Genomic DNA, 12,687 nt, shown 5'->3' on the forward strand with positions numbered 1-12,687 from the left:
TATCTGAAACACACCATTGATCACGACATTCTTCTTCGTCACAACAACGTTCTCCATCTTCGGGCTTATTCAGATGCCAACTGGGCTGGCAATCGGGATGATCAGACGTCCACGTCTGCTTATCTCGTCTTCCTTGGCGACTGCCCAATCTCCTGGAGCACACGGAAGCAATGCGCTGTGGCGAGATCCTTGATTGAGGCCGAATATCGAGCACTAGCTACTACTTCTTCTAAACTCGTCTGGATAAGGTCTCTTCTCTTGGTGCTTAGACAACAGCTTCTTGCCGAACCAACGATATTCTGTGATAACATCAGTGCCACTCAACTCAGTCTCAATCCTGTTATGCACTCTCGCATGAAACATATTGCTATCGACCTTCATTTTGTTCGGGATCTCGTTTCCAAGGGAATCCTGGCCGTCTCTCACATCAGCACAGTGGATCAGTTGGCTGATCTGCTCACCAAGGCTCTTCCCCGTCGACGATTTCAGTTACTTAGTTCCAAGATCGGTGTAACTGAAGGTACACACATCTTGCGGGAGCATAACAGAGATATCGGATGATATTTTAACTTCCACACTCTCATCCGATCTTCCTGTATATGGTTCGTTGCTCATTTATATCTACAGGGATATGACTAACTGTGTATCCTTCGATCACTCTCAATCAGTTGTTTTTTCACTATATATCTGCACATACTCCATTAATAAAGTTTTCGAGATTACAAAATCTTTAGTTGGCACCTTCATGAGGTCCATGGCATGGAATCCATGCTCCATATATGGGCTTGGGCAGCTGGGGTAATAAAGCAAAGGGGAAGTCGGCTGGGAATGGAATCCGTGCTCCATCGACATACATGTTACTATGAATGGATATATTACAAGTTGAAATAAAATTATGGCAATATATAAGCCCATATGAATGCCAACTCATTCACTTATTCAACCATTGGATATAGCAAAGATCGTATATGGTTGTCTGGTTCGTATGCATGCATGTGTTTTGTTTAGAAAAAGGAGCAATGGGATGGATGCTTATGATGCCAAGGACAAATTTGTGTGGGATAAAATCCGCAGACATGTATTTATTGACAAATTATAGTATAGGAACGGAGGTGTATGTTCTATGCAAAGATTTTGTTCTAGATCTAAACATCCAGTGACAACGATGATATATTGAAGTACTAGTCACTTACAAAGATTTCTCGAGCAAAAAGTGTGCAGGCTCTAGCACTAGATCCAATCTCAAATTTAGAACATGGATGACAAAAATAATGAAATTTGTCTAGATTCCAAATTTTATTGAAAAAAACCTGTAATCTCTAATTCCTATAACAATTCAAGCATTGTTTGTACAGTCTCCATTAGTGGTAAGCATGGTGCTCCTATCTTTGCTCGAGCTAAAAAAGAATTCTTGCAATTTTAAGGCTAATCCTCTCTTGTTTTGAACTTACTTCTGGATTGTCTATCAATTACAAAAAAGAGCTCAATATAGCCTATTAGCCTAGACTGTAACTTGGCATATGATTGTGTAAAGTAGCTTCACTGCTCTTTTGTTCTTATTCCATTTTAGTATCTTGGTTCATCACTCTATCTCCGGGGGCCTAAGAAGAGAGATTGGCTATCACTTTTGCGGCGAATTGAAGTTAGATTAGCGATATGAAAGGGTAAATATCACTCCTCTGGGGGAAGATTAATTCTAGCTAATTTTGTCGTCACCGTCCTTCCCTTCTATTACACATCCATCTTTAAATTGTCTGTTTGGGTTGTCAAAAGAAGACAGATATAGAAGATCCTTCCTATGAAGTGATGATAAGAATGGTAAAGGAGGAGGGGGGTTTAGGTTTCAAGAACATTAGTCAGCTCAATCAGTCAGTACTCGCCAAATGGAGATGGAGGTATCTTACAAATGATCTAGGCATTTGGGAAAGACAGGTGCATTTTGCTTATAATAAAAAAGTGAAGCTATCTATGAATTGGAGGCCAAACAAAAAATGTTCCAATCTATGAGAGATGTAGTTAATACTCTACCCGTATTATGGAATGGAGCAAAATATCAGATTTGCAACGGTCAAGAAACACTTTTTTGGAAAAATTGTTGGATTTCTAATGCTCCTCTGCAAACCCTCTTCCCTAAGGTCTATGCAATCAATGAGAAAAAGAATGGATGGTGGCTGAATTTTTCAACTCAAGCACTTTGGAATGGAAATTTAACAAACCTAGGTGACCCACAACGAATATTCAAACTGAATTTAATAAATTACTAACTCTTCTTGCTCATGTTTCTCTTAACTAGGATTGGATAGCAAGAATTCCTTCTCAATCATCTGTCTACCAATTCATCAATATGAGAGGCATTAAATACAAGTTCACCGATGACCTTTGGAATCTTTATGCACCACTTAAGGTTAGACGATTGCTTGGCTCTCGGTGTTCTGCATCCTCAGTCCTCTTTTGAAGATATTTATTTCATATGGTAAAAGAGGTCTTTTTCTAAATCGGCCCACCCTATTATCCTCTTGCTCTTCGCTGATATAACTTGGATATGCTAAAAGGAATGGAATGCTAGAATCTTTCTCAAGAAGTACTCTTCAATCATAGTCATGGCTTTGAAGGGCCTTAGCTTCTTTAACGATTGGTTTTCCTTGTGCAACCAGAAGTAGCTAATTGACTTAGAAAAAATCTGGATAAGGACAAAGAATATACTATCACTGTTGAATGATGACTATAAGAAGCAGACTCTCTATCAAAAACCTGTTTGTTGAAAAATCAAACCAATGCTCACTTGCAAAGATGTAATTGTTAGAAGCCACAAACTAGTCTCGTTCTTTAAATATTTCAGATTACAACCAGCATGGAAGTTATCTTTCCTTTGTTTTATTTTTCAGAACCAAACTGTTTTCAGCAAGTCTGACCTTCAGGGTGACCTCCTTTGGTAGCAGAACATGTTGTCTTAATCAGGCTATAAAAATTGTTCTGTTCAGATCATTTCCAAAGCTTTTATGAGCTCCAGCCCCTCAAAGTCTCTTGGGAAAGCTTCAAACAATATTCATATTGGAAACCAGCTGGGAGAGGATGCCCTGCTCAAAGGCCATTAGCACACTTATGTTTAGCTTTATTGACCAAAGTCATCTACCTAATGACACCTCAAGCTTCCTCCTCTTTTTTTTTGTTTTGTTTTGCGGGTCAAGTATATTACTTTATTTGCTAAAATTGGATTTTTTTTTATTGGACGGAAATTTTAAATTGGGGAAGATATAGATGCTGTGCTGTAACATTTGCAAATCCTTTCCTTCTTTCTATAATTATGTAAATAGCTTTTTTCTCTTTAACAAAAAAAGAATTTGGGTGGCATTTTTCCTCCCTCACCCCTAAAAAAAAATGCCAATATACTACATACACATGGCTGACCCAATTAAATCATTTCTCTTCAATTTTACAATAATCATAATTAGGAGGTTTTCATGTATTTTGTAATCTATCTATAATATAGTGCTAACTCAATATTAATGTCTGTAAGTACATCTTTGTGGCTATAAAGAAAGGAATTTTTTCTCACTTCGGCCAACTTAGTAGGAAACTCCAATCTTAGATCCTTCGGTCTATTTTGTGCAATCAAAATTGCAAAAGGCAAATAAATTATCGATAGATTTTTTTTCTTTTCTTCCGTTTGCTCCTCTGTAATTCTTTTCTCTTTGAATAAATTTCTAGCTTACCTTCCTTCTTTTCCAAAAACAATAAATAAAACTAATTTATGCCCTACCAATAATAAAAAATGCTAATTTTTTTATTGAAAAATATTGTTAATTTGAAAAATTGCTTTTGAGTCAAATTTTAGATGGGCCTGCTTGGGCAACAAGTTGTTAAGTTCGGCCCACTAGCCTGGTACCGGAATTTATAGACTACGAAGATGCGCACACGGTTTCGCTTCTCGAAACACAGACGAATTTCGGGAACCGCTCGAGCTCGAGTTCTCAGAATCCCAATCCGCTTCCCTCCTCCCTCTTGGCTCGTTTTGTACTCCAAAACCGTCCTTCCTTCGAAGCCCAAAAAATGGAAATCGTTCTCCCATGGAGAGCCTGATGCCTATTCCCCAAATACCCATGCACTTCTCTTGTGCTTCGCTTTTCGCTCCAAAGTCATGCTGAGGTCTCGCCTTGTGGGAGTTTCCCTTCGAAACGGATCGAGGGTCTTTACTCGGTCTCCTCCATCTACTAGGTAATGGCGATTTCTTTAGGGTTTTCTTGCAATCTTGTAGCATTGTTTTTTTTATAAAAAAAAAATTGCGGACTATGTGTTTGTGTTAATTCCTCCTATTCTTAGTTTTAGAACTTTGAGCATCACACGGAGCTTGCTGTAAATAAATTTGCGTTGGATGAGGAACAGTTTAAATGGTTTAACGATGTAATAGTATGAAGCTATTTTTGACAATCGATCTTGGGTTTAGATTATGTATAGAAATTCAGTGAGAAAACAATGTTCAGGGAAACGACATTGTTATCAGAATTTTTAAGAGGTGGGAGACTATACAGAGATAGTTGTGGATTTTGTCGATGTATAAAAGGATTCTTTAAAGCACTTTTAAGTGGAGAGTCTAGTTGTTGTGGAATTGGGACCATCTGTTTTGCATCACAGATTAATAATGGATGAAACCTGAAGTCATGTCAATGAGTGCAATGGGGCTTCTTGATGTGGTCAGTGCTGTTCTGTTATGATGTGGCCTATCTTTTTTTTTTTACTTAAATAGTATTGAATGTAGGCCTATAGAACAGATTTTAGGAAAATTTATTGGGAAAATAGTCAAAATGGTTGGAAGGATTTTGGAGACCGTAAATTTGGAGAAATGTGAAGTCAGTTCAGCGTGACAAACACTTTACTGATACTTGTTTTTTTCTCTAAAAAAGGCTTGAAATTTAAATATGTTTGCAATCTAGAAGATGGTAAGAAGGGTACTAGGTGGAAGGAAATTGCCAACATTGTGAAAGTTATTAATTAAGGGAACTCACCAATAAAGTGAAATGCAAGGAAGTTAAAACAAATGCAACAGAAAGTTGTTCACAAGAACTAAAGGAAATTAAAGATGTAATTTCCACAGTTTTTGCATGAAAGGTTGCTAGGAAATTTGGGGTGTCTTAGAGTATGCATATGACCTGGCTATTGAGAAGCTGGTGAAACCATATGGACTCTTTGTCAAAAGAAAAATAGGTAACTGCCCAGACTATTTCCTTTTTTTACATTTATGCTTGGTTTTTTATGATGTGTCCCTGTTTTCCCTTGAATTTTATCACAACAGAGTTACTTGGACATTTATGTCATTTTCAAAAATCTGTGTTGACATGTACCTGCCAGTTAAATATATCCATCAGACACTTTAGATATCTACCATAATTTGGTATATATGGGTGCAAAGTTGAATTCTTCCAGTGCTGAGTCCTGCGTCTCTCACATGAATTTCTTGTTAATCAAAGTGGCTTATAGTTGTTCTTCGAGCTCATGTACTACTAGAGGCATTTAAAAGCTTGGTGAAATGTCGCAGACTTCTGTACTTAACCTAGGCTTTGGAGTTACAGTTGGGAACATGTATTTCAATAATAATACTACCTGTGTGTCATACAAGATTAGCTTCTTAATTTTTTCCCTTTTTTTTCTACCTTCCGTTAACATTCTTGATGCTCATGCCCTTAAGTTGTTAAAAAAAGGATATTAAACAATCACTCAAAAATCATGATCTATCTTAGTGATGAAATTTTTAAAGTATATGAATCATCACAAAATTTACTATCAAACATACTCATGAATGATTGCGGCCACTTTATGTATGATACCATGTGCAATGTTGTCATGGTTATTTGAACTAATCAATTACTGATAAGTTAGTACTAACATCAAATGAACACTTGTCAAGATTATATAAGATAAAACTGATTAATAGATATTACCTTTAACATTTTCTATTCTTCCACTGTAAATTACTTATTGTACAGTGTAATAAAAAAAATGCCCTGTGTGTCCTCTAACTTGTATTTTTGCTCTTGTCAAGTAAATACTTAAATATGCTTCAAAATGTCACTCTTCTTTCCCTATCCATGCAACACCGTGATAGCTTGTATGCTTTTTCTTTTTTTTCTTCCTAACTACCAGATAGTCCATGGTGTAAGGATGTGCATCCACATTCTTATTCTGATTGAAGCAAGATTTTTTTGGTGTTTGTAGTTGTCAACCACGTGATTGCTAATTTCACAAATATTAAGGATCTAAGAGTGAATAAATGTCAAATTAAAGTATAATTTGGAAATAAAATGCTGGTCTTGAGCATGCTGAACATTAATTATTAAAGAGAACACCTTCCTGGTGACTGTTTCTTTTTTTTTTTTTTGTTCACTGTTAATTTAACATAGGAGTAAGCAATTCCTGGAAAATTTTCTTTTGCTGAAAAAAATAAAAAATGTGACTTCTTCCTCTTTGCTTTGCTTTCTTGTTTGATTATTTGAGGAGAAGATCATTTCCTAGTTATTTTACATCAAAGTAAACCTTAAACTATTTAAGAAAGGAATTTCAATATTGAAGAGTTAACACATCGAGGTGTTTAAACGAATTACCAATAAGAGGCTTCTTAGATTGACAGATGGTGTGGGGCTCGTGTAGGGGTTTGTTATACTTAAAATAACTGGAGCAATGGTTTCAGCTCACCTACTACCAATCTATTCTTAACCAAGTACCATGTCCATACTGTAACCATCATCTTTTTATGGAACCAAGACAACTTTGAAGATATTTTCTGTTGTCCTTCATTTTACACTTCTTCAGGTTTAACATGTATGTTAAAGAAATCTAAAATCTCTAACAAAACTGAGAGTTCCTTTTTTTTGTTTTTTTTTTAATTTAGGTGTGTGTGTTGGGTGGGGGGGGGGGGGGGGAGGGGTAAGTTCAAGTCCATAATTAATGTTTCCAACTTTCCATTTTTGCAATCATGAGACTGGTAAGGATGAGAACTTGAAAAATGCCAGTTAAAAGAAGAGAGTTATTCATGACCTTCCTGAGTTGTTGTAGCTGGCTGACTTAGGCAATCTTACTTTCTTTGGCTTTGAGTGGAAGCAGGCTAAACAAATCATGAAGATATTTAAAAGTTTCATATGATTATCAGCTAATGCAACCAAGGTTCCTGAAATGAAAGAATGTGATTATTGTTGGAGGTCCAGCAAGGGTGGATAGGAATTTGGTCTCTTGTATATGCAGCATGTTGAAGCCTTGGTTTCCAGCTTGTTTCTAGATAAATTCCTAATATCTGTTTGCGAGTGTAATAGATGGTTGTCCTAGGAAAAAATACATGTCTGGACCTTTTCTAAATAGAAACAGTGTTGATATGAATATATATATCTAGAAGATGCAATATCTCTATATATGATACAAAAGGCTTTGTTGTCCAGATGCTGTCTGGATTCAGAGGCTCTCAAATTCTTTGTTCTTGGTTTCAAGGTTTTCTGGAATTCCAGTTTGTTAAGGAAACTAAACGGCCCTGATCCAAGTAGGCTGACATGCCTGCAACCAAATAAAGTGAAAATATTTTCCCCCAAACCCAGCAGATCTTGTCCATAGCATGTGCATCTATTATAGAAAGAGTAAAATCTATCTGTGCATCTGACATCTTCAGATTAAATGCTGGATGACAATGCCTACTCTTTTTTCTCTTTTTATAGTAAATGTGAAAACCACCATGTTATATAGGGAACTATATTTAGAGAACTAGGAAGCTTTTCTATTTTGTTGAGATCAATATTACTAATTTTGTTGTATATATGTTTTTAGCAGATATACTTTTGAAAAGTCATATTACAAATATCATTTTCATAGGAGATGGGTACCAGCCTTCATGAAGAATTTCCCAAGTATTTATGGTCTCTTATTTAGACAAGCAGGACTTACAGCAAATCTCTGTCTATATGCATGTAAATTTGCAAATGCTAATGATGGTTTTGTCATTGTAGGGTTTATCCTTTTCAGGGCTTCCAGTCCCGAGGCTATATAGAAGGAACAAACTACAGGGATCATAAGCTACCAAGAAAGCTTCCAGAAGATAACGAGTTGCATTCCCAATCATGGAGAAATTATATTATTGTATGCTGACTTCAGAGTACCAAAGTTCCCCATTTACATGTGATAATTTGATGCATTAGTAGTTTGGAAAAGTCTATCTTTTCATGTCCTCTGAACTCATATTAAGAAGACGTATGTTATAAACTTTACAGTCTAAGTTTTGAATTATGTCTCATGGTTGAACAAATATTGGATTTCTTGCAGCCCACAGCTGTACTAGTGATTGCTGGAGCAGGCCTACTTATTCACTACAATGATGAGAAACGAGCAATCCCAAAAGGTGCCTTCCTTAGAATCTGCAGCATGGTTGATGCGCTAAAATTATTTTGTCTCGTTGGTTACTTATTACATTGTCAAATATTGTAACTTGATCAATCCAGTCCCTTATATGCACTTATCAATATAAAATAATCCCAGATACACATACATATTGTGAATGCTTTATAAATTTTCATGGTGACTTTTGGAGACCAACCACCCCCCCCCCCCAACCCGCCCGAAAAATCCAGGGGCTTGGCAGGGGAAAAAAGGAAAAAGAAAACACTTCAACTATAAATAGGAGACTTAGGTGCAAATATTTTTCTGGACCAATCTCCAAAACAATCATTAAAATACCCTGGAAAATGAAGCCCAATTTATATTGCAATTATGCAAAGATGTCTAAACTAAGTGCAAACTTTAAATGCTTCAAACTCTCCTCAATCTGACGGTCCATCGTGTTTTTAGCCTTATTAGGATGTATTAGGTTGTCTTAGATTGCCCATTCTGCTATTTATTGATTTATTTACTTACATATTTATTTATTTTTAGTGGTTGTGACTGGGGGCATGGCATCATGATTGTTGTTTAATATGATCCCTTGTGACTGTGATGTCATCACTTGATCTTAGGCTGCATTATTGCACGAGGAGCATATGCATTGGTCTTTTTGAGAATTGTCTTGTTGAAGTAGTTTGTTTAGATCTCATTTAGTGAAATCAGTATTTTGCCAACAATGGAAGAAGCAATCTACAACTGTCAGCCTTACCATCTTTTAATGCCTACTAATTGAATAATAGGCTGGTGGCAGCTTCAGTTAAAAGTATACTTTGACCTCTGGAATCTTCATACTAAAGAAAATATATGTTTTTCAATGCTATGTCTGTCTGTCTGGAAGATGATTATCAAATTTGCTAAAAACTTATGGATCTTCCCTGTGCCAAGATTTTGTTATCATGCATTTAATAATAAAAATGTTTCCTATGACGTTTCAGGATGGTAACCATATTCATCTGATTTTGTGATTTTTAAATTTATAAACTGGCTATAACAAGTTTGGCAAATCAGGCATATTGGTGATGTTCGTACATTTCTATTCAGTAATTTTGTCCTAGAATTCCTCTTATCATCTCTATTTGTGTATTGTTTGTGCATCTTTGTAATTCTAAATACATGTCTACGTTGCCAGTCTTAAGAAACTTCTCTTTTTGCTAGGTGATCTTTAACCTGTCATCTGACATCCTTTCATATATATTTTACAGGATCACATCAAAGTACAAACTCTGATGGGAGTAAAGTCAACAGACCTGCAATTGGAGGCCCATTTAGGCTGTTTGATACAGAAAAAAATTTGGTAACTGAGTCAAACCTTCAGGGAAATTGGACACTCATGTACTTTGGGTACACTTCTTCCCCTGATGTTGGACCAGAAGAAGTTAAAAAGATGGCCGAAGTCATCCAGATATTAGGTGGAGCATCTTCTGCCATTCTCAATTGTCTTAAAAACTCTTGGTACTTAAAAACATGAGAAGATGATCTGTATGATTGATGTGTATTAGCCTTTTTTGGAATTGGGGCTGCAAGCGGATTGGATTGACCTGCTTCCATTCTGAAACAGATCCAACAATAATCTGTCCCAATCTGAACTGAAGTTTTTTAGGCTTGGAATTGAAAATTATGACCCACTTCAAATATGGACTGGATTTGAATCACTAAGCCTTCAATCTGTATATGAACTTATCTGAAGCTAACCAGCAATAGTACACTATATACTTTAGAACCCCCCTTAAATGTAAGAAATTAATTTTCCTTTAGTACATAAAGTTAATGTATTAGTCGTTATTTGTCATGTAAATTACAATTTATATGTGATTACTGATCAAACTTTATGGTGAGTAGGCTGTTGAAACTCTACATGTTGCTTATTATTATTTTATAGGCAATCAATTGATACACGTTTATAATGATTTGCACTTGAATTATTTTGACCTGATTTGACTTGAGAAACCAGGTGGATTGATAAAATAAATATTAAATCCGATCTGATTTAACCCAAATGGAAACGAATTAGGCTTGGTTCAATTATTTAACTTGATTCAAATATGGGTTGGATTTGGTGTGTGCTGATACTGGATCCATTTGTACCTGCTTGCAGTGGTAGTTGGAGCTAAAAGTTTTTGTGCTGGATTTTGCTTCAAATGCATCGACCCATTATTTTTGTCTTTTTGAGAAACCCTAAATGCCATAATATCAGCATAACATGAAAAACAAAAAGGATATGCAATTTTTACTTCAGATGTCTTATTAATCTTTATAAAAAGAAACAAAAAAAAGATGGTTTTTGTTGCTTATGGAGGAATGATAAATGTATTCTAAATTTAGGACCAATAAGGGGTGTTTTTAATTTTTCATGATTGGCATTCGTTGAGCCGTGCCTTCTTGTGTTATCTCCTTCCATTTTGTGGATATTTTCTCTTGTAACATAGATGATGGTTAATTAGTTACCTGACTGCACCTTCAGAGTCTGAACACAACTTCAAGATCACTCCTATTTTTGTCACCATTGACCCTCAGCGTGATTCCCCTGCTCAACTTAGGGCATACCTTGGAGGTCAGTTATTCTAGTCTTAACTGCTTAATATTTTCTTCAATCGATTGATTCTCATTATGTCTCTGTACTGAAGATTTTGAAGTTCTTGTCACTTTGTGGTTGCAGAATTTGATTCAAGAATAATTGGATTAACAGGCCCTATTGCGGCTGTAAGACAGATGGCACAGGAGTACCGCATTTACTTCAAAAAAGTTGATGAAGAAGGCCAAGATTATCTTGTGGAATGTTCACATAACATGTAGTGTGCTCTGTATTGCAGAAATTTGTTTAAAAAATAACAGATGCTAAAATCGATGCTTAACTGTTATAATTTAATGTATATATTGGCAGGTACCTGTTAGATCCAAACATGGAAATTTTGAGATGTTTTGGAGTGGAATATGATGCTTTGCAGTTGTCTAATGCGATAATGATGGAGATGAAGAAGGCATCAAAGTGACCAACCTTCTATGTACCATTTCTTCCTCTGATTTTTTCTAAGGTGAATTTCTCTTTTGATGTCATTGCTAGCATGTATTTGCTTTATTGTATTTTGACACTGAATTGTTCTATGTTTTTCTATGCTATTATAGAGGGTTATGTGTTTGTTGTTTCAGGTGATTCTCAAGAAAGTTTGAAGGCATAGATTGAATGATAGAGCTCAAGAAAAGTTTTCAACCATTCTGCAGTTAAAAATATGGTTCGGGAAAAAAGAAAAAAAAGCTAGCGACTTTTCTTCTGAATAAAATTACAGGTGAAATGGCTTTGTAATTTCATGGAAATTTTGTCTTTTCACGACAATTAGTACAAATTTCTAATTCAAGTTATGAAGCTACGCAGAACCCATTTGTCTATCTTTGATGATGTTGTGTTTTGTCATCCGCCCTAATAAACATTCTTTCAATTTGGTTGACTTCATCATACTGGATGCATCTTGTAATTCTTTCCATGTAAAATGGCTAGTGAGCCACATCATCAATTGTTTCCAACCTATAAGCAGGCCTTTAGATCAGTTCAAAATCTCAGGAAGGTCACATGCTTGATCTTTCTCCCAGAATCATGACTCTGAATGCTCCAAGAGCCAGTTTCATTTCCTGTAATAACAATTCGTGGTCTACAAAATTCAGCAAACTTGCATTATTTTTATATTATGTGTCTTCCTGGGAGACTGATCCTTTTAGAACCTTGCCATATGCCCTGCTGCTCTGTATAACTTACAACCCATCCTCACCCCAGTTGCCTTCCATTGTTGTTGTCAGAGCTTTCCATCATATGTGCATAATCTGTAATGTGAGGTCCACATGATGGCAAAGTTGTTGCTTCTCATTATTAGGACTCAAGGTCACATTATTTGTTATGATGAACTTTTACTTTTTCTTTTTTTCTTTTCTTTTTGTTTTTGCCATTTCCTCTCCAATTCCTTCATATCCCGTGTGTTGATATTTGCAAGCTCCTCAAGATCTTTGCTTGCCGACCGCGAGCAATATTTCAGATGCCAGTGTTACTTTCCTTCTATTATGTCAAACAAGTTGTTCCAATCCTCCCTGATATCTCCAAGTTCTGTTAATGGACAGCTTTGTCTGATCAAATAAGCTTGTTGGTTTTGGGATATTTGCCTGTCTCTTGCTTTCAATTTGTGAAATAAAGGAAGAACTAATAGCTACAATATGTTCTTATACTTAGCTCTGAATGCTAGTTTTCTTGTAACATCATCTTGGATTAGATGGTGCTATAAACTCTTCATCCAA

At 35.9% G+C, this 12,687-nt stretch overlaps 1 protein-coding gene across 1 annotated transcript; it reads left to right on the forward strand.

The window, feature by feature from the left end:
• The first annotated feature begins 4,013 nt into the window (after positions 1 to 4,013).
• On the forward strand, positions 4,014 to 11,857 carry LOC120107373 (protein SCO1 homolog 2, mitochondrial-like). Its single transcript, XM_039120632.1, has 9 exons — positions 4,014 to 4,215; positions 7,983 to 8,112; positions 8,296 to 8,453; positions 9,418 to 9,449; positions 9,612 to 9,818; positions 10,871 to 10,960; positions 11,066 to 11,198; positions 11,291 to 11,441; positions 11,557 to 11,857. Exons 1-8 carry the CDS (start codon positions 4,139 to 4,141, stop codon positions 11,397 to 11,399), a joined length of 936 nt encoding a protein of 311 aa, XP_038976560.1. The 5' UTR covers positions 4,014 to 4,138; the 3' UTR covers positions 11,400 to 11,441; positions 11,557 to 11,857.
• The last annotated feature ends 830 nt before the right edge of the window (positions 11,858 to 12,687 follow it).

Source organism: Phoenix dactylifera, unplaced genomic scaffold (genome assembly GCF_009389715.1).
Source record: "Phoenix dactylifera cultivar Barhee BC4 unplaced genomic scaffold, palm_55x_up_171113_PBpolish2nd_filt_p 000843F, whole genome shotgun sequence".
In the NCBI taxonomy this organism is placed as follows: Eukaryota; Viridiplantae; Streptophyta; class Magnoliopsida; order Arecales; family Arecaceae; genus Phoenix; species Phoenix dactylifera.

Excerpts from the sequence above, each read along its gene's own strand:
- LOC120107373 (XM_039120632.1), top strand. The coding sequence starts at position 4,139 with ATGCTGAGGTCTCGCCTTGTGGGAGTTTCCCTTCGAAACGGATCGAGG. Across the intron at positions 4,216-7,982 it reads CGGTCTCCTCCATCTACTAG|GGTTTATCCTTTTCAGGGCT; the intron begins GTAATGGCGATT and ends TTGTCATTGTAG. Across the intron at positions 8,454-9,417 it reads TTATTACATTGTCAAATATT|GCATATTGGTGATGTTCGTA; the intron begins GTAACTTGATCA and ends TTGGCAAATCAG.